Source organism: Acanthaster planci, linkage group LG08 (genome assembly GCF_054643075.1).
Source record: "Acanthaster planci isolate LZ-2023a linkage group LG08, COTS_SCS, whole genome shotgun sequence".
In the NCBI taxonomy this organism is placed as follows: domain Eukaryota; kingdom Metazoa; phylum Echinodermata; class Asteroidea; order Valvatida; family Acanthasteridae; genus Acanthaster; species Acanthaster planci.
In genome coordinates, this window is record NC_141784.1 from 9,279,578 (window position 1) to 9,304,183 (window position 24,606).

A 24,606-nucleotide genomic window follows, 5' to 3' on the forward strand; every position below is an offset into this window, starting at 1 on the left:
TGAAAATCGGCCGACGGGGAAATTTACTTGTTCTAAATAACTTCATTTGCTGTTACACAAAGACTATTTTGGCAATAACAACGGGCCAACATAAAAAATTGTTAGAACAAACAACATAGGCCTACATACACAGAAAGTAGAAAACAAATCAGGAGTATTAAGAAAGAAATTATTCGTAGTTCATGAAACTTAACTGACACTCGACGTAAAAATATATAAAGCTATGTCAGTCCTGGTGTTCGTCATAGGTAAACGGGATTTTAACAAAGCGGACACTAGCAATATTCATGCCCTTTACTCTAAATAGGACAATTAACGCGAACAGGTATACAAGTTATTTCAGTCTTTACGTTCGTGAAGCTACATCCCTAAACTTGCAATTGCAATTTGTGCTGCCCGGATCGACACTGCAGGTAGTTTGTAATTAATAGCTTGTTTTTATAATGAATCAAAAACCAAAACAGAAAAGAGACATACTGTTCATCAGTTAATTTCACTTAATTAAATTGTAGTCCTGCTGGGGCTTATATGCAGTCAAGTCGTGTTTATCTTAGCTTCTTTTAAAATTGCGAAGTTTATGCGTTTTGTTGTTCATAACAAGATTACACAATACCAAGATTACACAATACTCCATGGAAACATATTAAAAAACATTCTGTAGTTAGCAGCTTAAATAAGTACTTGTAGCAGAATGCTGATATCGTTGGAACACATTTACGTTATTTTGAAACATTTCAATTTATATCTGACTGAATTGTGCAGGCGTACATGAGTGTTGTATTTACGAAAACAAAAAGAAGACAACACAATTTCATTCAGTTTTTTGGTCGACATGGTGTTTTCCCGGAATTCACCTTTTCAAAAGTCAACGATTCCATAGCCAATTTCCAAGACATTGTGACGACACTGAAGCAGTGTTAAGGTTTATGGCCGACAACGCAACTTCAGTGGTTGTCTGTTTGACAAGAATGCCAATTGCGGGAAGTTTGTGTAGCAGAGAGGCGGTGGTAGCTTAGATTTCCTGGTAGCAACAGTGCAGCTCTGAGTCTGCTTGATCGAATGAGCGTGATAAAGTGAGTAAAGTCAGCCTGCCAACCTTTGTCAGATGATCAGATGATGATTCTATTATACATATAATCTGGTCAAACTGAGGAATATTGACGCGGATGACTTGAGTAAAGGTTTTATTTGACGTATTACTTTTGTGTCGGGGATATTATAATAATATCTTGTCCAACGAACCAGTTGTTTATTGTTGTCTGTCGAATTTGTCAACAACTGTTTTATTTGCTTCTCAGTAAATCTGTAAAATAGTGGGCAGTAAAGGTAACTAATTTAAAGCTACTTAATATACTACAGGAGTTAAAACCCTCATCTGACGAGTCAATGCATATAAAACCCATCACAGTGCCCAGTATTAAAATAAATCAGATATAAAGAGATGTCCAAATACATGTGTATCGACTGCAGTTTTTGTTTTTTGTTTTGTTTTTTTTGGGTACCAGAGAGTTCGTAATTATATTTCAGAATGTCCAAGTTCCTTTGGGGAAAAAGACTGTGTATTTGACATGATTAAGTTACGAATTTTCATATCATCTGGTTTCTGCGAGGGTGTCCGCTGTTTATTCCTCCAAAAAAGCTGAAGGATTTAGGTAATGATCTTTTTCGCCGAAAATCTAGACAAAGAAGCCAAAAGGCGGACAAACACTTTTCAACCTATTTTTTCCCCTTGAAAATTTAAGGTTTTTACATCTATTATCTCTTGGTATCACCTAAACTATCGAGCCAGCCGGGGCATCATCGATGTAAACGTCTCTCCGACCCGTTGCTACTTTCAGGCCTTTGTATCTACGGTAGTCACGGAGTTCCACGTAGATGACACCTGCGACCACCACAATTGCCGCCAGCGAGCAGCATAGTACGATGGCCGCTACTGCACCTCCCCCTAGATATCCCCTGTCTTCGGTTCCATTTGAAGAAACGGCTGTAGCGGCGGATACCAAAGACAGATTGTATATGAAAAAAAGACAGAATGTGACTCAAAATCATCCACTGGGTGTTTCAAAATTAAAGTCTGTCACGAGCCAATTTTGCCCTCCTAGCCGGTTTTTATCTCCGGTTTCAGTCCGATGAAAAGAGTGAGAACATTGCAAGTTGTTACTCAGCAATTGCAGGTAACTCGTTTATACTCCTTGGTGGAGAATGCAAGGTTTAATAGGTGACTTGTCCAAGGACAAAACATATTAGCAGCTAAAATTCGACCCCGCCCCTCTTATCATGAGTTATGAGCTCCATAAGTATCAGTTGAATTTGTGCACATGCTGTTTGTACTTTCCGTAAACCCAAACGACATGCTGAGAAAGAAAGCACTTACCACCTGCATCTTTGGGAGGTTGTTTATCTGTTCCAGTTCCTGTATGAAAGGCAAGGCGACTGTAAGTATGATGCCACAAAATTTAATCTTTGTCATTATCTGTTGTGTAAATTATATTGCTTAAAACTCAGGCTCTTGAGTCTACCCTTTAGCCAGTTTGTATCTCAGGTTTTAATTACCAAAATACCAACCAATTCTAAGAAAAAAGCACATTTGAACTGGTCTGGTTTTGATGGAGGATTTTCCCTCAAAAGTTTAATTAATTATAGCTATTGAGGACGCAGTTTGATTTTTTAGTGCGAAATTGCCCTTTTTGAGGCATGAATGATTGTCATTAAAACAAGATGTTTTGCTCCTCTCATCGAGGGAGAAGTTAAATTTTACGACGTGACACATTAGGAACCCTAGTTTGTTCTGGTCTTGTAACTCACTTGTGACTTGGAAGGAGTGCGTGTCCACGCCCAGTCGAAGGAGAACGGAGTTTTCCGAGTTAGTGAAGGCTTCTACTAGCTTCGACCGTATATCGGCGGCAGTGATCACGCTGTCACCTTTGAATGTGACCGTGTAGTTGGCGATGATGCTCCCTCGTTGGAAGGATATCACGAAGCAATCCCCAAGGTCGTCGGGGTAGGTGTCGTACAGGGCCTTCAGAACCTACCATTGAAAATTAACGAGAAGGCTTCAAATTAACCTTGAAACCTTTGAAATGCATCGATATGTACATGTACAGTTGGCATCTTTTTTGACGAGGCGAATATGCCCTTATAGTTAACTTAGATGTCCTTCATTTACAATTTTCCCCAGTCTCAAGGCAAGATGCTATTTTCAAGATGGATGCTATGAATTGCTCCCTCCCGTGAACACGCCACAAAATCCTGGCTAAGACCGACCTGCAAAGAACCGTAAAGTAAAGACGAAAAGCAGACAGGGAAAAGACTGTTCCAACGATAAAAAATGAACAGAACCGAAATTAAAAACAAGCATGTCAAGAAACAAATCCGTTTAAATAGAGAAGATGATCTGTTGGCATTAGGCTCAAAGTGACACATTAGCACATTTTACCTGCAAAGGATGCAAATGCAACTGCATGTGCACCACTACACGTGCGGGTGTGAAGAGCAACCTTAACCCTAACAGTCCTCAATCCTCCAACAGGTGAAGGATTGAGGACTGTTAGGGTTAATGGTGCCTATTCGATGATCACGGTTTTGAAACAAGTCATTTTATGAGTCTTGGAAACAAAAACTTTCAGAGATTCTGTACAAAAAAGGAACCGACTCCCTTAACTACTTAGGAGTATTCATGCAGTGTTGCAGCCAACAATCTAATCATGGGATTTAAAATATTGCCGAATCCTGACGTAATCTCCATTTTGTGCCGTTACATAAAACACATCAGGTGACTGTGGTCCTAAATTTACGTATAGGACATTTTGTATGATTTTCTTAAAGTTTTGTAGTCAGAAAACGCGGTGGTTTACTTGGGATTGCCTTTTAATTTGTAAAATTTGCTAGCAGTTTTACTCACCCCTGAACAAACCATGCCTGCATATGATTTGAACTTCTCCGTGTTTGGCTTCTCCAAATCCGACGTGTATTCCACTTCCTCTCCGTCAATAGTGAGAATTCGGAAACGACCAGAAAAGTGCTGGGCCACCGTGTAGTTAGGTCTAGTCTCGGTTTGCCTTGGTGTCTGATGAACTGATGACTCGGTAATGGTGCTAACCGGGACTGGAGTTCTTGACCTGCTAAGAGTCGGTACTGCATTCGAACGAGGGCTGTTCTGTGTTGTCAATGCTGCCCCGGAGGTAATTACCCCCTCGAGGACACCCAAAACCGTCTTGGTCGGAGACTGAGTCCCGCGGATGTCTTGAATGATCGAGTCTTTGAGTTTTCGAATCGTTACAGATGTTCCATCGACTTGTAACCCAGCCACCGCTCGATCACCGACAGTGAAAGCTGCCGCCAGATAAGAACGGATTTCATCTGCATCCACGGAGAGAACGCCCTCTATTCGTATCTCGAACATGGCGACGACACTCCCCGACCGAAATCCAGTTACTCGACAGTTGCTGGGATTGTCTACATACACTTGACTGAGAATCTCGACGACCTATCAAGAAAGGCAAAACTGAATTATGTTAATTTTGGTCCAAAAACGGACCCCTGCCAAGGATCAATTTCAGTCACTAAAATGGCAGTTGACTTGTGGTTAGGAAACTTGAAGAAGATCGAACATGAAGCTTTCAATGATGTGAGATTGTTTTATTTCTAGGCCAATGGAAACTTCACATTTGTAGCTTCCAAGTCGTTGGGTAGCAGGGCAGGTCCCATGTCATGTGAGACAAGGTGAACATTATAGTTGATGATCCGTGCATAAACATTAAATGGCACAAATTTGACTAATGAAATATGATGAGGTTCTACCCAAGAGTAGATAGGGCCAAACCATTCTCAATGTTACTCATTTCCAACTTTGCAAAGTAGTTAAAACAATTTACCTGATTGACGTCTGGAAATGAATGCATTCAAACGCGAAGGTTACAGTGCAGGCCGGTCCCATGGATAGGCAAACGGAGGAAACTCATATCAGAACTTGGATTTATTTGGCAAAGAGAAAACAACACGGTGGATTACTCACCGCACTGCAAACTGCATCGCTGTACTTCTTGTACAAAGTAGAGCTCCTGTCTTCAAGTAGGCTTGAGAAGGTGGCTCCTCTGCTGTCAATGGCCAAAATAGTCAATTGGCCTTCAAAGCGCTGGGGCTTATGCCCTGCAACTATCAATGAATGATTTGAGTATATTAACATTAATTCATCAGCGAGCCGTTCAATTTCACTTAAAGCAAATACTCACTTCTAGTATACAAATAGACAATACGGGCGATTCACAATAGTGCACCTCCAAGAGTTTGTAACGCGTTGGCCTATCACAATGCGCGAAATCTGTCGACTCAATGCGTGTTTGGAAAGGGTCGACAGATTTTGCTCTTTGTGATTGGCCAACGCGTTGCAAACTCTTGGGGGCGCACTATTGTGAAAGGGCTGTATTGAACAAAATCTGGACGGCAATTTTCGACTTATTTATTGGCTATTAGTTTTAATTCATTGAAACCACAATAGGCTTAGTATTGGATTGTAATTCGGATCTGTTTATTCACTGATATCAGGAAAATGTGTTCGCTTGTGTTTGTGCTTGTGTTGATTTCATTTTTTAAAATAAATGAACGTTCTCCGTTCTACCTTTTCCTCCCCATCCTCGTTCCATTATTAAACATTAGATGAGTCACATCTCTGACTCTTAAATTACTTACCTGTTCCAAGCACCACACTTTCCAACGTGTAGCCTTCTACACCTGCGGTTAATGGGTGACCTGACATGGTAGGCTTTCCTCTGGGTTCATGACTGGGCTCTGGTTCGGCACGGGGCAGAACAGAATCGATTACTTCTCCCGTGGTAGGTATGGACAATGACTGGATGGTTACTGTCGTTTGTTGAGTTCTTTGCTTCACGTAATCAGATAAAGCAACGTTCGATAGAGAATTTAGTGTTGTCTGGAGCACTTCACTGACGGTCAACTGTGGTTTTGACGATGTATCAAGTAGGTTGTCGATAACGGACGGCTTATCCTGCGTCAGTTCTGGTTCAGGCTCGGCTTCAGATGCCATGGAAGTTGCCTGTGGGTCGTTCATCAGGATACTATCTGTAAGATTCACCGTATATGATTGAGTCTGCGCATTGCTTTCAGGTATACTCACTGTGAGATCTGGTGACGCACTAGACTGGGATTCCAACTTTCGCATCGTGGACTGATACAGCGTGACCTCATCTGGTGAAGTCATGGCTATGGTGGTGTGCCCTGAGAATGCTCCCGCTGGGGTACCAGACACGACAGGATAAAGATTTCCGATGTCCGCGCCCTCCATATCTGCAATATGTGTGGCCTGAAAATCACCCTGAACTCTTGGCGTAGACTGAGTTAACGATGGAGGAGGATTAGTTCCTGTATCTACTGTTGGTTCCAGGTCCTGCTCTAACAGACGAGCATGGTAGTTGATTGAACTGTTGCCCCCTGTTGTAACTTCTGAAACCATTGCCGATTTCCGTGTCGTAGTCGCTGGAGACAAAGGCTGTCCATTAATCGTTCCTGGGTCATGTTGATTGTGGGTTTTGAATGTTGGTTCTGGTTCAGGTGTCAGAGAAAATGGTTCCCTTTGTGGACGTTCTGTCGTTAGGGTGTTTTTTCCATTCCTTGGGCCGGCTGCAATTTCTTCATTTGTTTGATATTGGGTGTGCGTTGGAGTAATCTTCAAAGACAGTGTCTGGGGTGTGGGTTCTGGTTCCAATTCTAAATCAGACTTATGTTCTAAGTTAGTCAAATTATGGGAGGTTGGACCAAAATTCAACTCTGATTTGCGACTGAGACCGGGTTCTACCATGCTCGACAAAGTCATGGATGATGAGGTCATTTCTACTTCCAGCTTAGGGTCAGGTTTGGGTTCTTCTACTTTCATAATCAATGCACTAGAAGAGTTCAGTTCGAAGTTTTGGTTTGTTTGGGGCTTGGTTATACTTAAAGTGGTCACAGTTGACGAATTCAAACTCAATAAGGTAAATTCTGACTTGGAGGCTGGCTTGGAGGCTGTCTCGATCTCTGCTTTCAGTTCAGAAGTAATCAAAGAACTTTTGTTCTGTTCAGGTTTTGGGTCTTTCTCAGGTTTAGCTGTGTTTGACATAGTCGCTACCGATGGTGTTGATTCCGGTTCGGGCTTTGGCTCTGGTTTGTGCTTGAACTCCCCGTCAAGTTTAGTCACAAAAATGAAGGTCTTTTCGTTCGCTGTCGGCTTCGGCGCTGCATCTGATTCTTTTACGCTCGGCAAAGTCACACCAGGCGAAGTCAACTCCGGCTTGGCCTCTGGTTTAGTTAAAGCCTCTAATTTAGTTATAGTGAAGGAACTTTTGTGTGTTGTGGCTTTAGTGTGTGTTTTAGACATGGTTTCAGTTGACACTGCCACAACCCGCGTAGTGAATTCGGACTTGAATTCGGGTTCTGGTTCTGGTACGATCTCGGTTAAAACTGAGGAGCTTGCGTTCCATCGGGGCTCCGCCATATTGGGTGGCGTCGAGTCGGAGGAATTCACATCATGAACCGAGTCAGAGTTTGTGACAAGTTTGGGCGTGGTCACGACTGGCATTTCCGGTTGCTCGTCTAAAAATGTGCGTGACGTGGTCTTGGGTTTTGGCTTTGTGACACTGAAAGTTATGACTGACGATGCAGTCTGCGATTCATGGACATATGCCCCTTTGTCTTGCATTGAAATTGGGGTAGGAGGTTGAGTAGGTGTCCAGACTTCTTCGTAAATTTCGGTTGTTTCCGACGTGGTCACCGCAAGCATGGATGTCGGCGGTAACTTTGCTTCATACTTCGAAGTTTGACTTGGTTGCGTCTCAGCCAGGTTTTTAGCATCCTTCGCCACGGCCGTAACTACCGCCGATTGCATGGCCTCAGACACAATGTCTATCCTTACTGTAGCTGGGTTACTGGGATAATCCAGTGCATGGTCTACGTCGATATCCTCAAGATGAGGAATGTTTGAGATTGATTCAAAAGGGAGTTGAGTTGTGGTGTCACAAGGGGGTTGCGTCGTGGGCGTAAGTTCCATGACGTCTTGTTCTTTGAACAATGAAACGTCTTCAAAATGTTCATTGTTCCCGCTGAAATGCTGGGTATTTTGTGTTATCTGATATTCAACGTTTTTTGCTGCTGTTTCTTTAGTTTCCATGGAAGCAGTGGATGAATGCATGTCAGGTGGGGAGATTGTGTGTTCTTCAACAAAATCAACCTCCCAACGAACCAAATGAGGCCATGAGATGTTAGGCTTTGGCTTGAAAGTAGATGGTATTGCTTTGTCCTCTGGTGTTGCATGTGTATTCGTGTCTTCAGTTTCTAAATCCAGTCTGGCTTTGACTGATGATTCGTGGTTCATCAATCCATGACTGCTACCAACAAAGGTTGATTCTGGAACATTTGAGGGTCGCGCTGGTTGAGGCAAAGGTGTGTTGTCTTCTTGGAAAAGACGATGATGCGTACGATTTGCCACGTTTCCGTTTACCCTGTGCGTTTTATCTCCTGGGGATGTCCTAAGAGGAGTCACGGAAGGGATTGCGTAGTCTGGTTTCGAAGACGAATGGTTACGGAGGTGATGATGGTGCTTTATTTGTAGCTCAATTTTGGTCTTCATTTCGGCCGTCAGTGAAGAACTATCATTCAGTCTGGGCTTTAGCTTGCTGTTGGATTCCGCTGCATTTGACGGGGTCGCATTGGGGGAGGTCTTTTCCGATGTGGACTCTGGCTTCGTTTTGGGATCCATCACAGTTTCTAATGTGATCATACTTGAGGAACCTTCAGAGTGGGGGTGAGTGGGTGAAGTTACACTTGCCATCATCGCACTCGACATGGGTAACTTCGGTTTGGGCTCTGGCTCAGCGTCTGGTTCGTGTACAGTCATAATTGAAGAACTTCCGTTCACTATCAGCTTATGATCTACTGCGGGTTCACTGACGGTATTCTCTGTTTCCGAGGAATATGGAGATGCAGTCATCGTATGAGTTTTAGACGAAGTGATATCATTAGGTCTTCGAGATGAATTGTTCTGGTGGTGATGACGATGATGATGATGCGTATGATTTGCTATGTTTCCGTTATCCCTGTGTGTCTTGTCTCCGTTGGACTTTGTTGCTATGAAATTAGGGGATGTTGTCAGAGGATGGGTCAAGGAAGGTGGTTTAGAAGATGAGTTACTTAGAGGATGTTGACTGTAGTGATGCTTAGGTTGCTTGGTTTTGGGCTCTGTTTTGATCTCTACCTCTGACACCAGTGAGGAAGTATTTGTTGTTCCATCCGAAGAGAAAATTCTTACATTGGAAGATTCGATCACTTCCACTGGGTTGGATGTCGCTGGAGAGGCAAGAGCGTTTAGAGCAATTGTCTCTTCGTGTTCCTCTGCAAGATCCATGTCAGAGAAAATAAGCTGTGGATCGGAGTCATTATTGACCAGTGTGGCCTTCTTGGTTGTTGCAATGCGATCAAGTTCCGCTTGGGGATTATGTGTTATCTGATATTCAACCTTTTTTGCTGCTGTTTCTTTAGTTTCCATGGAAGCAGTGGATGAATGCATGTCAGGTGGGGAGATTGTGTGTTCTTCAACAAAATCAACCTCCCAACGAACCAAATGAGGCCATGAGATGTTAGGCTTTGGCTTGAAAGTAGATGGTATTGCTTTGTCCTCTGGTGTTGCATCTGTATTCGTGTCTTCAGTTTCTAAATCCAGTCTGGCTTTGATTGATGATTCGTGGTTCATCAATCTATGACTGCTACCAACAAAGGTTGATTCTGGAGCATTTGAGGGTCGCGCTGGTTGAGGCAAAGGTGTGTTGTCTTCTTGGAAAAGACGATGATGCGTACGATTTGCCACGTTTCCGTTTACCCTGTGCGTTTTATCTCCTGGGGATGTCCTAAGAGGAGTCACGGAAGGGATTGCGTAGTCTGGTTTCGAAGACGAATGGTTACGGAGGTGATGATGGTGCTTTATTTGTAGCTCAATTTTGGTCTTCATTTCGGCCGTCAGTGAAGAACTATCATTCAGTCTGGGCTTTAGCTTGCTGTTGGATTTCGCTGCATTTGACGGGGTCGCATTGGGGGAGGTCTTTTCCGATGTTGACTCTGGCTTCGTTTTGGGATCCATCACAGTTTCTAATGTGATCATACTTGAGGAACCTTCAGAGTGGGGGTGAGTGGGTGAAGTTACACTTGCCATCATCGCACTCGACATGGGTAACTTTGGTTTGGGCTCTGGCTCAGCGTCTGGTTCGTGTACGGTCATAATTGAAGAACTTCCGTTCACTATCAGCTTATGATCTACTGCAGGTTCACTGACGGCATTCTCTGTTTCCGAGGAATATGGAGATGCAGTCATCGTATGAGTTTTAGATGAAGTGATATCATTAGGTCTTCGAGATGAATTGTTCTGGTGGTGATGACGATGATGATGATGCGTATGATTTGCTATGTTTCCGTTATCCCTGTGTGTCTTGTCTCCGTTGGACTTTGTTGCTATGAAATTAGGGGATGTTGTCAGAGGATGGGTCAAGGAAGGTGGTTTAGAAGATGAGTTACTTAGAGGATGTTGACTGTAGTGATGCTTAGGTTGCTTGGTTTTGGGCTCTGTTTTGATCTCTACCTCTGACACTAGTGAGGAACTATTTGTTGTTCCATCCGAAGAGAAAATTCTTACATTGGAAGATTCGATCACTTCCACTGGGTTGGATGTCGCTGGAGAGGCAAGAGCGTTTAGAGCAATTGTCTCTTCGTGTTCCTCTGCAAGATCCATGTCAGAGAAAATAAGCTGTGGATCGGAGTCATTATTGACCAGTGTGGCCTTCTTGGTTGTTGCAATGCGATCAAGTTCCGCTTGTGTCACAAATTTACCCAGGGTAGTTTTGGCTTGACTCTTGACGGTAGAATGGCGCTGTGTTGGCGAAGCCCTCGAGGAGCTGACAGGCTTAAGGTGCTCACTGAGCAGCATCGAGGAGTCGGTGTTGCTCGGGACTGTTTGAAATAATTGTGGAGGGACTGTTCGAGTAGACTTTGCCACGGTGTTCTTAATGAAAGGCAGTTGTGTGGTCGGTTCTTTGATAGTAGGAAGATCGTGCCTAGTATTTCCCTCAAATGAAGGAGCACTAGAGGTCGTTGATATTTTGTCATTTGGCATTTCTATATGGTCCCATCCACTTAACGACTTCCTGGGGAAAGTCCTGTCTTCCCCGCGTGTCTTGTCAACGTTGAACTCGACTGCTACAGGATTGGCGGGTGTTGTCATAGAATGTTGCTGGTAGAGATTGGTGGATTCTAATTTTGAAGTTGCATTTATATTGGGACGGACGTGATGATCATGGTGCTCATATTTCGGCTTTCCATCTGTTGCATTTTCTTTGCCATTGATGGTTTCTGTTGCCAAGGATTCAAGGGACGTCGATGGTTTGGCATGATCTGGTCTCGAAGACGAATTGTGGGAGAGATTGTGATGATGATGGTGGTGAATATGCTTTTGTTTTGTTTCCTCAGTACTCCTATGAATTTTGTCATCTTTGGCTTCTGATGTTATGGAATCAGAGGAGGCTGTTGGATACACTTGAGTGGACGTGACAACCGTGGATACGTCTTTATCAGGTTGTTGCCATGGCAGCATTATACTCTTTATCTTAACCAGAATATCTACTGCTCCTTGAAAGGAAAGAACTTGGCTCGTTTTTGTATTTGGAGTGTCGGGGTTGCTAGTTGAGAAATTATTAATTGCTTGATGGGTCTCGTCTTCGGTATGAAGAGCCTCCCAGCCTTGAGAGGAGGAATCTCTGGAGTCTGGATGCTTCGTGGTAGCTGATGGAACAAAGGGCTGCTCGTGAAGCAGAGTCCCAAGCGTAGTGGGCCATGCCCGTCGGGGTTCGTTCTCGACTGCCTGGAGGTTGGCTGTGGTTTTCTGCATTCCGTGTTCTTGCATTGTTTCTGTCTTACCATCATCCATTTCCTGATGGTCATGAGTGCCACCTGAACCATCCATTGTTACATGTGGGGGCGAGAGCTTGGGGGCACGGACAAGAGGGAGATGTACAGCATGGTCGGATCTTACAGAGGGATCACCTGTTGGGAAATTATGTCTGAGCTCTTCCTCTGCCTTCTTTTTGACATCTTTTTGGGTGGGTTTATCCTCCGTTGCTGTTTTGTCAGAGGATACGTTTGCCAGATGATTCCTAGAGGTGATGCTGTCATCAGCTCTGGGAGACACGTCACTGGCTAGATGCAGTTGGGGATGCCGATATCCCGAATTTGATTCGTTTTTATTTAGATGACTCTCTCGAAAGATTTCCGTGTCATTCTCTGGTGCTTCAACACCCACTTGAGGATGCTGGCGAGGATGATGATGATGGCTACGATGCTCATCTCCTGTTTTGTTTCCAGCTCCCAAGCCTGTTTCAGGACTTTCTGAATCTTGTATGCCATCGTTGTTTATTGGGGCGGCCTCCATTGCCATGAACTCCGGCAGTGCTGCCCTCTGTTGTTGGTCAGAGTGGAGAAATTCGTGGCTGCTTGCAGAAGACAACGTCCTCGGGATGTGGTGTGTGTGATTCCGATGATGGTGAATGTGAGTTCCGGGTCCTGATGACGACACACCTGTAGGGATGAAATATACCATTCCAGGAGACTAATGAAATTCCCTTAGAGTAGATTCATGTCTTCAGACAAAATATCGATGTAGCCTATGTCATTGCCCATTTATGCGTGCCATCTTAGTCTATGAACTACATTTCATTTTTAATTAACTGAACCAGCTGAAGAACTTCCGGTTGTCACTGTAATATTCCCAAGCAAACATTGAAGAATTACACGTTCAAATCGGTTCAGTATATTTTCTAGTAATACGTACATAATTCAGGTTGCGTAAATGAAGATGTGATGGATGCAAGTACGCCCTCAATTTGACGGGCACATTATTTTTTCCCGCGCGCTTCAGCAATCTCGCAGGACAAAACAGTGAAATCGTCAATTCTTTCAAGGAAGAAGTTAATCCTTATTTTATCCAGCATAATTGATAGTTTTGTGAAACAGCCTACAAAGTTCAAGTTAGTGTAATCATCCAGGACTGGGTGAGTCTAGTTAACAAATCATAAGTTTTGGATTTTATATGATCTTTTTGGTGAAAAGCTTGGCTCTGTTTGGTTAGGATTCAGATCACGAGTAATGCTGTACACAATGTGCATTAAGTGCACGCAAGCACAGTAAACATTGCATTCACGTGCGTTATTTGGATATGTGCCCTGCTCTCGTGTATGTTATGCATGAACTATTTCTGTGGGCATGAGAAGTATATTTTGGACTTCTTGTATTCATTATGCAAGGTGTTTATTTATGGTTATACTGACGCATAAATGACTTGATTTCCGTTGCTGGTATAAGTTTTGTCCTTGACTGAGTCACTGCTGAAAGTCTGTCGCCTAGCTTCAAGCTCCAGGAAACCCTTAGGCTGCGCAAGTAGGTACCATCACATCCATCTCATTAATGGGTTGAAATATTGATGTAGAGGTTGGAGAAATCGCACAATTGAATTAAAACACATTCTGAATTGCGTTGCCTTTCTTCCGAAGATTTGAATTTTCGCTAAAAATGCAGGAGTTCTATGCAGTTTTGCGTTCCTCTTGTTCACATTGCAACGGACACTCCTACGAAAATGTGGAAGTAGGTATGGGGCGTCACAATAAAAATCAATCGTTGCACAGGGATGTTCAGAAAATGACGCATCTGAAGGCAATAGATTTTCTGTTACCCTGTTGTTTTGGGCCATTACGTAGACTTTTACTTGAAGTACAAAACATACAATTTTCAATTTTTGTATAGAAATCGAGTTAAAGGGGAAAGAAGTAAATGGTTAGAATTATGGCTGTTGCTGGGTCGTAGTTTTATGGCAGGGTTGATTCAGTAAGTGTTACGGTTAGATGAGGGTATTAAAGGGTTAACCATGTACATGAACATCACACTGCAGAAATTCAATAGTGGTATAACGGTACAACAGGTGTTGCACCTGAGGAAACCTAGCTACTTCCTTTAAGAAACGATAGAGTACCTGGCTGCTTGCAATACGTTTTAGCCCTTTTGGGCAAGCCATGTCATTCTTATATACATTTCTCTATCCACCCAGAAGTATAAATCGGTTTTGACATTAGCTAGGGAGCAACCTGTGATGGACCGGCATCTCATCTAGGGGTGAACAAATTTTCAATCGTTTCATGTCCAGAAAATCCGAGAATACTAATCTAATGAACCACGGACTAATTTTATGTCAATAAATTAAAAACTCAGAAGAGAAACGCAGGATTTCAGCAGAGGCCTTGAAATCTGTGGACTACAACAGACCATACTCATCACATGGCAAATAAAGCTAAGTAATTCTAAGATCTCCCCAAAATACCCTATTTTGAACCATGTTTGGGGCAGGTCTTGGCACCTCGTCGGTAATAAACAATGGCAACAAATGGATGTCTTTGCATAAAAGCCAGTTGCATTTCCTGATCACTTACGAGTGACATTCATATCAGAGCGTGCAGAAAATATGTGACAACTGGGTGAAAAAGGCCACATCTGACATCTTGTCCGGTTTAGATCAAAATGATGGATGATGCTGAAGTGCTCACGTGAGGGTCTATTGTCCCTTCGCAATGGGAATTCCAGGCCACTTACATTTTCACCTGATAAATCACCCGAAGTATTAGTTATACTAATCGTCTAGACATCAGTGACATTGCTGTAACCTCTACACCGGCCTACATATAAAGCCATTTCTAAAACTTCCTGGTCTCGTGTCGACATCGACTTTGGGCTCTATCTTAGTTCAGAGAAGAAACCTTAACTTCAGCTATTTCAAAACAAAAGGCTGCGGGAATTGCTCCTTCATTTAATGATTTATTGCTGTCAAAAGTACATGGCAGTACAACGCAGAGGCCTGTATTGTAATGGCGAAAGTACTTCACCTACGGGAATGTGTACAGAATAGCTGGCTTTTGGCTGTTCTCAGCGATCCCTTCATTGCTTGGTGTTATTACGAGCAACTTCCAATGACCACATGCCAAAATTCATCTGTTAGTGAATCACAACTTTTGCTTCGTGTGAGAAATTCTTTTACAGTGGTCTTCCACAAAGAACACCCGAGACAAAAACCTTATGGCTTGGGGAAGTCTGGTTCTCAGACCTGAAAATTCCCCGTGATGTATATAAACGGTTGGTCCAATGGTCATTAGAGACCAACTAAAATAGAGCATGACCCATGCAAGACGTGTGACGCCGAAATGTAAATGCAGCTCGCGCTTGTCCGTCAATTTTTAAAAATCACCGCTATGCAAAAGTAGCAACAAGTATTCCAAAAGCATATATACAGGAAAAACATAGTTGTCAGAACTTTGTGACTTGTGAGGAAAATCAGAAATAAATGTGCACATTTACACACATTAATTAGAGACTACTAAAAATAAAGTAGAATGGATTAAGAAAAATTCTAATAATTGTGGAAACAGTGGGGAAGAGTCGTGATTAGTTACAAGCAGGGTTTTAACATCATCGCTGCTTGACACTTACTGGTGCTAATACTGTGGACTGTAGTACTTACAAGTGGCAATTATAAATCATAAGTTTGCTAAACAACACAGTGTGGTGTAATTCTCAAAACTTTGTCAAATTATACAGTACCCAGACCAAACAAGGAAAGTTATGACATACAAACTTACTAAATGTGCACTGTCATATGTTATTTAAACCGTCTTTTGCTGACAGTGTAGGCCTACAACAATAGAGGTTCCACAATAAATTCTGGCAGATACTCCTCCGTCGTGTAGTGAAGATACATATATCACTTTAGCAATGAAGCAGAGTCGTCACGTACACTGAAGGCAGGTATTAACCTCGAGCTCATGAGTGGAACGTACAATAATGGAAATCTTTTGTTTGAAGATGTTTTTTGTCACTAGAAAATATCCCGGATATATTTCACATGGCAAAAACACCTGCATTCAATGAGAGCTGTGTAACCCACTTACACGGTGAAACATTTGGATCGACATTAAAGATAATGAGGTTGGTTAACTTATGAATTTCTCAATGATTACTTGAAGTGTTGCCGTAAAGACCACTCTCATTTTGCGTACAACGTGTATGAGCATCCAAAGTTTGAAGAAATGTCATGTTTCGCTTGTTTGTCGATTATACCTCAAATTCGTTTAAAATGGAAATTAATGTTATCTCATTTAGGCCTATTTAAAATGAGGTTGCATTTCATTTAGGAATACTCGTTTTATTATGTGGTGTTCTAAAAGCTGCGTGAAATTTTTAACACTTTGTGAATGATTCTTTTACTTTTTACCGACGGTCAACCATAGTTCAATCAGCCATTTGTAGAAAACAAACGGCTGTGACGTCAGATGAGCAGAGCATGCCAACCAGCAGACGATGAAGTACCACTCGCCTAGATTTTAAAGGTTTAAGAGAGCTCACTGACCGAATCAAATCAAAGTCAGATATTAGGCGGTGCAGACAGTTGGAAAGGGAAATGTAAGTGGGGATCTGTAATACAGAGCACTAGCTGAGGAATGTTGAAGTAAACACTCAGCCTCCGAGGAAAGGTTTCTTGTCTTGAGTGTTAGACATAGTCGTTTAAACAATGCGTATAAGTCCCTAACAAATTCTGATGTGATCTCATGTGGTTGTTGGATGTGATCAGGATAAGTTGAGGTCATTTATTCAGAATTAACGGGCCCGCTGTGTGAATTTTGCCCCCCTTTCCCGATGAGTAGCCACCTCCACATGGCCCAAGGTAAACAGCAGCATTTGGTTTGTGTTACTGCACACGTCAACATTATAAGTACGATGCGATCCACGTTTATCTTGGGCAACCCAGAAAATCAAGACTTGGGTGAAATATAATGGGGTATCCTTCACGAACCTTTAAACTGTATCACACATTTCATACAATGTTTAGAGTTTCAAAAACAATTTCCTGATCATTAAATTATAGAAAAATACTGCAATCAAAATTTTTGGTCTTCAGGGTAAAACTTACCGTCGCTTGTCATCAGCAAACAGGATACCAAGACTACGATGACAGCGGTAGGTGCATCCATAGCCGATGATGGGCCGGTAGTCGCTTGGAGCACTCACCGTAGATCTTAACAAATCCAGACTATCATGAACAACCCCGGCCTGGAGTGAACTCCTAAGCAAATTCAAGCAACTTCTCCTATATATACACCAGGTAAACTAGGTGAAACTGTCTGGCGGTCATCCGACATGCACTGCTAGTCACGGGAACAAAACGTGAAAAGTCAATGCCACTGGCTTACCTTGTCAGCAATCAACAAGGATCATTTCAAGCGCAGGTACCCTTGCACTTGTAGCCGTTTTAAGAAAAAAATCTCGGCAATTAGGCTAGGGATCAAAACAATGAGCTGACCTAATCCATCAATCTTAGTCCCCCCCCCAAAAAAAAATTTAAGCCACCGCCGGAATATCACAGGGGTAAGGTTGAAGCCCTTAACAGTTTGAAGGGATTAAAACCACATTTAGGAGAGCCAGACCGTATTTTACGTCGCAATACTTCCAGTGCTATCAAATGCAGAAATAGGTTTGAGATGTATTATACCACTGGAAGAAAAATAAACAACCACGGGCGGAAGCAAGGTAAAATCGGTTCATCCACCTAAACCATAACAATTGACAGCTTATAATTTGTTTTCTAAGTTAAGTCTAATATCGGAAAGCCTATGGAAAATATTCAAAATGAGGACTGCCAAAATTAACCAAACTTGAAACATTCAATAGAAGAGAATATCCTAAACCAGTTACTAGCACTCATTGAACTCTTTTTCAGACTTCTGTAGTTCCCATTGGTACTGTGAATGACATTTCAGAAAACAGCCCTTCGGTAAAATCTTTTTAACTACGTATAGATGTTACTTCGCCCAGTCACTTGTGATAAACTAACTTAGACTTCAATGGATGATTTCTTATCTGGAAAATATTCCTACATTGCTCCTTTCCTTTCCACCCTCAACTAAAATTTGAAAATAAAAAACACCACACCAACAGGACCTAATTCCGTTCAAAGAACGCAGGTTCGATTCCATTCCCATCGAGTTTTTTTATTCAAGTCTTCTGTTTGTTTTTACATTCAGAAACGGCCCAAAAGAGACTACGTGGGCCTAAAATGCTCCACTCTTAATGCATATTGTTGCCGGTGCACTACACGGTTGTCAGTAAACACTGAAGGGTTAAGGCTTTCGCCTTGTACTGTTAGTTTTTCCTTCTATAAAATGTGCACAAGATTAGGTCCAAAACATTGCTACAGTTTTTAGATTGGCCATAGTTTGAGGACTTCATTTAGGGATGATCACTTTAAATAGATTCATTTCCAAAGCTTACCCCGAACGCTACGGTTACGCACTAAAACGTTAGTTGAAAATGCAAGTAGAGTGAATGAGCTTTATTTGATGTCTGTCTCACGGGCCCATAGGAGAGTTTTTCGAAGTGACGATGTTTATCATTATTATAGCTGTTGGTGACAGCGTATTTGCTGGGCTGCAACCGTCTGCCTCCTCAGATGAAATTATTCCCCCAGGCCCTGAAGCGGGTCAACCGACACGTTTGAACGACGCTGAAGTTCGAGTCACGGTGACATGATCAAGCACCAGACAGAATCACATCCGCTGGGCTGCGCTCTTTTAACAGAGAACAGCTCCCTCTCTTTGAATAGGACATAATAGCCAGCATCAATCAAGTCACAGTGTCTGGTGTCGAGTGTCGCTTGCTTTTGTAACTTGACATCTCCGAAGACTGTGTTAGTTCCCTGCATGATCGATGCACTTATATATAGACAGCATCAATAGATTGTAACTGGTTGAATGAAAACAGTTTCCTTCTTCACTTTCCAGGGTCTAATCCAGTTTAAAATTAGGTTCACGGACAGAGTCAGTGGTAACCGTGGCTCCTCTCGGTCAGGCTTTTACGAGTGCAATAGTGCACGGCTTTTCCCTTTGAAGTAGTTTTGTTTTCATCTAAATGAGGAAAATCACAAGGATGGTCTGACGGTACTGACTGGAGTAGATCTTGTGTGGCCACGTGGCTTCTGTGAGTCCTGTGCGCAAAAATAACATACATGTAATATCCCTTAAGCTGGAAACTCTTTCTACGAACTGCAAATCATACTATTTGACCTATGACCCATGTCAGGAGATTTATTTATCTATTTAATCAGTTTTCACCTTCAACGGATAACTTTCATTCATCGTATTTGTTTTTTTGACACATATAAACAGAAAAGAAGCTGGGCTTTTAATAACCATTATTCGTGTGTTTTTTTTTAAATTAAAGTTTATTTCACTTTGCAATCCGTAGTTCAAAAGTGAAGTTGCAGCAACAGAGAACACTTTAAGAGTAAATAATGGCATAAAACTTACTTAATTCGCAAATGTTAATTATACAAATATTGAATGGAAAATCAGTTACAGAACCACACCATACAGTCATGCAGACGAGCAATGACAGAGGTACTTAATTCCAAACCCAACACCTGAGGATTTCTTCACTCAACTTAAAAATAAAATTGTCACAGGGTCACAACAATGATGACTGACGAAATAGATCTATATTAACGGGTTGAAAACTGGAAATAGCCACGGAGATCAGAAATTTACAAGGTTTATCTTCAACGGATTAGAGGTGCGCGTTTACAGAAAGGAACCAGGTATACCCTCTGACGTAAAAGACGGACACCCGGGGACCCTCATAGGATACGACCCCCTAATAAAACAAAAGCGGCAAAAAATCAGTCAACAATCCGCGCACATCCTTGCACATAAGTTTAAGCTATTCTTAGGAATAAGATTAAACACACACATTAACATATCAGCTAAATAAACACCGCAAATCATAACAAATTCAGACTCACTATTTACAACTCTTACTCAACTGCAAAATGACGCTGTCTGATGGAGATAGGGGTTTCTTTCAAACACACACACAAACACGTACATTTATATTAAGTTTTGCTCAGGCAATTTTGAAGATGCAGCACCCCATTTCGTGGTTTCATTTTCAACTCCAGGTTTTCTCTGTGTTACTGCTTTGCCTATTATTTTAATAACTGAATTGTTTTCTCAGCGAAAAGTCACATTTTTGTCGACTTGACTCCAGTCCCAACGGGTGAATGACTCGACCTAAGTCACTACAAGCAACTGACTTAACTCGACTCCAGACCCTCCTCAGAGGAATCGACTTGACCGAAAGCCAATAAGACCTCGAGTCTCGAAAATAAAAGCACCGGTACCGATGTCTTATGTTCATGTCACGTTGTAGGGGTACCTTATACCTCGTATATCTCACGGCTCTGTATCGTGTGATGCTAATCCAGAACTGGACTGATCTGTATATAATTTATTTTTGATCAGTGGTTTCAGCATTGCTTTAGGCTATTTTTTGTCAAGCAATGGCTGGAAGGCCGGCTAAATTTATACCCTGATTTCCCGAAACATTACTCAAACATAAATGAACAAAGGCCAGTATTTTAAATAAATAGAAATAGCTTTGTATAATGAAATTAGTTTAGAATTATTTGACGTTCTTGACAAGCAGCAAAAAAAAAAACAAACAAGACAAGACCCGAGGCAGAATCAGATCTAAGACCAAAGCCTCACTTTCTGACAAGAGCCAGCTTGGCTGCTCTCCGTCCTGGAGACTATGCAGGGAACGAGAATCCGTCTTCTGTTTATTTGCTGTATCACGTTTAAATATTTTTGATTCGAATCGACTTTAACTAAGCATTTGATTTGACTCGTTTCAATTTGTTTACATTACGACTCGACACGAGTCACCAAATGACTTGGCTCGATGACTCGACTCGGATCACAACGTTAAACTGACTCAACTCTAGTCAAAAAATGCAGTGCAAGAAATCCCGGCTGACATAGATACCGAAGTTGAACCTTAGTTAACGGCATTGCGCTTTGAGCCTTGGCATACAAGTGGACTTGAAGCAGATGAGCTTGTTTCGAGTCATTTTCTGGTTAGTCTGTGGCCTTGACTTTCCCTGTAATGCTTTTCTTTAACAACGTTTCACTATTTCAGAATTTTCTGCTAAAGGATATAAGCTAAGCATATACCCTAGCAGTGACCCTGCCCTTCTTTCCAGGCTGATCAGGTTCAGGGACCATCGTAGTGTGAAACTTAAACCCTATATGAAATTCGAAATCGTTGGTTGAATTGGGTGTGCCTCGTTGGGCCAAAATTAAAATAATTGAGTGCAGACAATAGACGGTTTGTAGTAAATGAGACAGATTTCAACGGTGACCGCATTTCCTGGGACACCGCCCCTGCCGACCTCGACAACGCGGTGATTAAGGTGCAGCAGCCACCGCAGACCCTGCAGCTATGCACTTCACGACGACAACGCCAATGACCACGGCCACGAGGATCACAAAGGCTGCCACGCCGATCACGATGCCTGCGATCGCTCCCGCAGACAAGGGGATGGGCCCCTGGGATGGTGGTGTTGCTGCGAGAAGAGAAAAAAACCCGATCGCGACTAGTCACTAGTTAACCCCGAAATGTGTTTTGCACTAGCTGTATCGTAGGTCTCTTCTTTTGAATACCATCCCTACGTAGTTTCAAATTCACACTGCACAAGCTGAACAAGCAGTTTCGGAGAATGTTTGACTTGATCATGAATCCTTCTGCGGGGGGGGGTTAAGGAACGGGTAACATGAACCCCAAAGAAGGGTTCTCGGCTTGTTTTCTGTTTGTATATAATAATTTGAGAAAGAAAAAATGTACTATTGTTTTTAAGCGGGGGATGTCTAATTTCTGTACCTCACCAAAGCGTGTAAAGAGTCTCATAATTTAGCCCCTCCCCTTAGAATAACCCAAAAATAACTTTGTGAAAAATTGGTTCCCGATACATCATATGGCAAAATCCCCCGGAAAAGCTCCTTGAAAACACATCTGTTTTATTTCCATTATTATTCACATTTTGTTATAGGAAAAACCTCTGCTGGTTTTGTCTTCTACTTACCAATTGCTGTGTGCTCCGGCTCTGGAGGTAAAGGGAAAAGACAATTAAAGTCAATAAAACAGAAGCTGAAAATACTACAACAATTCAGTGAAAACATCTTGGAATTATATCCTTAATTGGTGAAACAAGGTAGTGACACTTTGGAAACTCAACAAAGCATTTCTAAGGTTCTGGGCGATTGCTTTCCATGTATTATTGTGAAACCATGGCTGGGAGTAAGCAAATTGACTTTTCTTCCCTTTTGTTCTACTGCAGGAGGGGTGGAACGGATATTTCGATCTGGCATGTGCGTAGCTGGCAATTTTTCCCCGAAAGACTTTGACAGTGGTTCTACACTCAGGCCAATCTTCACTCCCTCATCCAGTACTCGACTGCGTGGTGAACTGTAAGTGTGTTCGAATGACCAACTAATTACTAACTGTCAAAAGTCATTCTAATTTTTATTATAGTTTAGGCGTCTTCTGTGGCATAACTGGACTTTCGTGATACTGACTCTCAGTGATTGCGACAAACAATAAGTCCAGGGAAACCTGATGAAATTATGAACATGGGAGGGCGGGGGCAATCCAGCAGCCACCTCGGGACAGGTCTATTCCTGCCAGAGACGTGAAGTGAAGCCCATGCCCCCTCACTTATTTTCAGTGGTGTAAATCTGTGCTGGAAATTGGGGAGGGGGACGGGGAAAGGTAAAGGTGGGGGATGACTTGCCTGACCATGGAAATTTGAAGGGGGGCTGGCGACACCGTATACACTATATAGAGGGCGATGTTTATGATATGGATGAATATCTGTAACGTGCATCAAATTCATGCAGACTTGCATCAGAATGGGATATTTATGGCCTTATAAAGTTGTTTTCCCTTTTAGGGATATTATAAACAATTTAGTCGTTGGAAAGTTAAAAAAATTCTCCACAATCCACTTTTAATTGTTTTTCTCATCACCTGGGATTTACGCCCATGCTTATTTTCTTTGAATCGCCACTCACCTGTGACTGTTGTCGATGGATCTGCTGCATTTGTCGATGCATCTGCTACAAAAGCTGTCGATAAATCTGTTGCATTGGCCGTCGATTCGTTTGTTGCAGTGGTTGTCGATACATCTGTTGCAGTGGCTCTCGATAAATCTGTTGCAGTGGTTGTCGATACATCTGTTGCAGTGGTTGTCGATAAATCTGTTGCGGTGGTTGTCGATACATCTGTTGCAGTGGCTGTCGATAACTCTGCTGCATTGGTCGTCGATAAGATTACCGTCGTCACATCTTCAGCGGATGTCGTACCATCGGGGGAATCGGTTGTGGGTGGGTTACCTCCCGCAACAGTGTCCGAAACTAAGGTGGTGGCATCATTCGGCGCACCTGCGGTGGTCGTGGTGTCTTTGGTCGTGACATCTCCGGTTGGTTCACTGGCGGTCGTGGCACTGTTGGCTGTGACATCTCCATCCGTGGTTGTGATTATTCCGTCTGGACTGGATGCTGTATTTGTTGCCGTGTTGACTGAGTCTGAAGTCGTGTCAGTCGGTGCTGATGTCGATACGACTGACACTTCTGTTGAAGCACTGCCAGGCACAAACATAGGTGGCGGCTGTGCAATGATTTCTAAACACGGAACAAAGTCATTTGTCATTTATCTGCAATAAGTTTAAGCTTTGGGGAATTGTTACAGTGAAGTCTAATGGTGTGCAGGCCTAGAAGTAGCTTAGCCAGGTTTATTATAGTACGGGGGTGAGTGGGGAGCAAGATTTTCTGGGGGCTGCAGGGCCCATTTTCTTACAATTTACTATTATAATTGTCTTTACTTTCAAATTTCCAGGGAAGCTGATGGGGCTATGATTTTTTTTCATGGGGGAGGGGCAGAACCCTCGAGACAATCGTGCCCAGCTCTTTGCAGAAGGTTTGTGCATTTTTTCAACCATGGTCAGGCAGTATTTGTCCTAGGTGGTAGCCTAAGTGTCCGTGGTTATTCTCTTGGACCGTGTTGAATTGTAATAAATTGTTGGTGTAACAAACTGAACACGACTCTGTGTGTATATATGCTCTTGCATGGTATACAGTACATGTCTTTGTGTACATGTGCGTAGGATAATACATCCTTGGTTGGTTACTTTGATCGGTTACAAAATGGGAATAACTTAACTACAAAACTTGAAGTCTTCGAAGCACATGTCAAATTTGTAGGAAGACAGTCAAGCTATAAACAGATATGCAGACGATCAAAGTCCTGACTTTAAAGAGTGGTCATTCTTTATTATTTCCCCAGGGGAAAGGTCCTACCCGGGAGATTCCGATCTCCTTTCAATTATGTCCCCTCACCTGGCACGAGAAGTACTAGAACAGCGATAAGTTGGAGGGCGCTCTTTCCCATTGTGAAGCCAGCTTGGACCTTTGCTCGCCTTCTTGTAGAAAGACCTTGGAAACAGAGATGACATGACTATGGTGATTCCAAACAAACATGAATATTTCCACAAAAAGTTTTAAATCAAGATTTGTGCCCCTGTGGATTGGGAGAACAGTTTGTTTGAAGGAAAATTTGGATACAAAGTAATGTATAAATTATGCGATGTGCACATAAGGG

The 24,606-nt window shown here is 42.4% G+C and overlaps 2 protein-coding genes and 1 long non-coding RNA gene across 7 annotated transcripts in view; 1 reads left to right on the forward strand and 2 right to left on the reverse strand.

The window, feature by feature from the left end:
• Window positions 1–17,207, reverse strand: LOC110979430 (uncharacterized). The gene is made up of 7 exons (XM_022235208.2): window positions 17,033–17,207; window positions 5,689–12,603; window positions 5,015–5,154; window positions 3,902–4,486; window positions 2,806–3,028; window positions 2,375–2,413; window positions 1–1,984 (listed from the first exon to the last, which is right to left on the reverse strand). The coding sequence occupies exons 1-7, from the start codon at window positions 17,091–17,093 to the stop codon at window positions 1,773–1,775; spliced, it is 8,175 nt and encodes a 2,724-aa protein (XP_022090900.2). The 5' UTR covers window positions 17,094–17,207; the 3' UTR covers window positions 1–1,772.
• Window positions 12,937–24,425, forward strand: LOC147798371 (uncharacterized). Of its 3 annotated transcripts, none has more exons than XR_015426168.1 (4): window positions 12,947–13,076; window positions 22,001–22,162; window positions 22,289–22,418; window positions 24,292–24,425. It is a non-coding gene; the product is annotated as an uncharacterized LOC147798371 (long non-coding RNA). The 3 variants fall into 3 exon arrangements; XR_015426167.1 differs by lacking the exon at window positions 24,292–24,425 and adding an exon at window positions 23,845–23,926; XR_015426169.1 differs by lacking the exons at window positions 22,001–22,162; window positions 24,292–24,425 and adding an exon at window positions 23,845–23,926 and having other exon boundaries at window positions 12,937–13,076.
• LOC110979414 (uncharacterized) overlaps window positions 19,318–24,606 on the reverse strand; it is a 12,164-nt gene continuing 6,875 nt past the window's right edge. For all 3 annotated transcript variants that reach the window (XM_087140115.1, XM_022235187.2, XM_022235186.2), the window contains 4 exons: window positions 24,345–24,440; window positions 23,022–23,630; window positions 22,034–22,054; window positions 19,318–21,517 (listed from right to left, as the gene is read on the reverse strand). In XM_087140115.1, coding sequence (XP_086996241.1) covers window positions 21,360–21,517; window positions 22,034–22,054; window positions 23,022–23,630; window positions 24,345–24,440 — 884 coding nt within the window. In that variant the 3' untranslated portion in view covers window positions 19,318–21,359. The remainder of the gene's footprint in view (window positions 21,518–22,033; window positions 22,055–23,021; window positions 23,631–24,344; window positions 24,441–24,606) is intronic.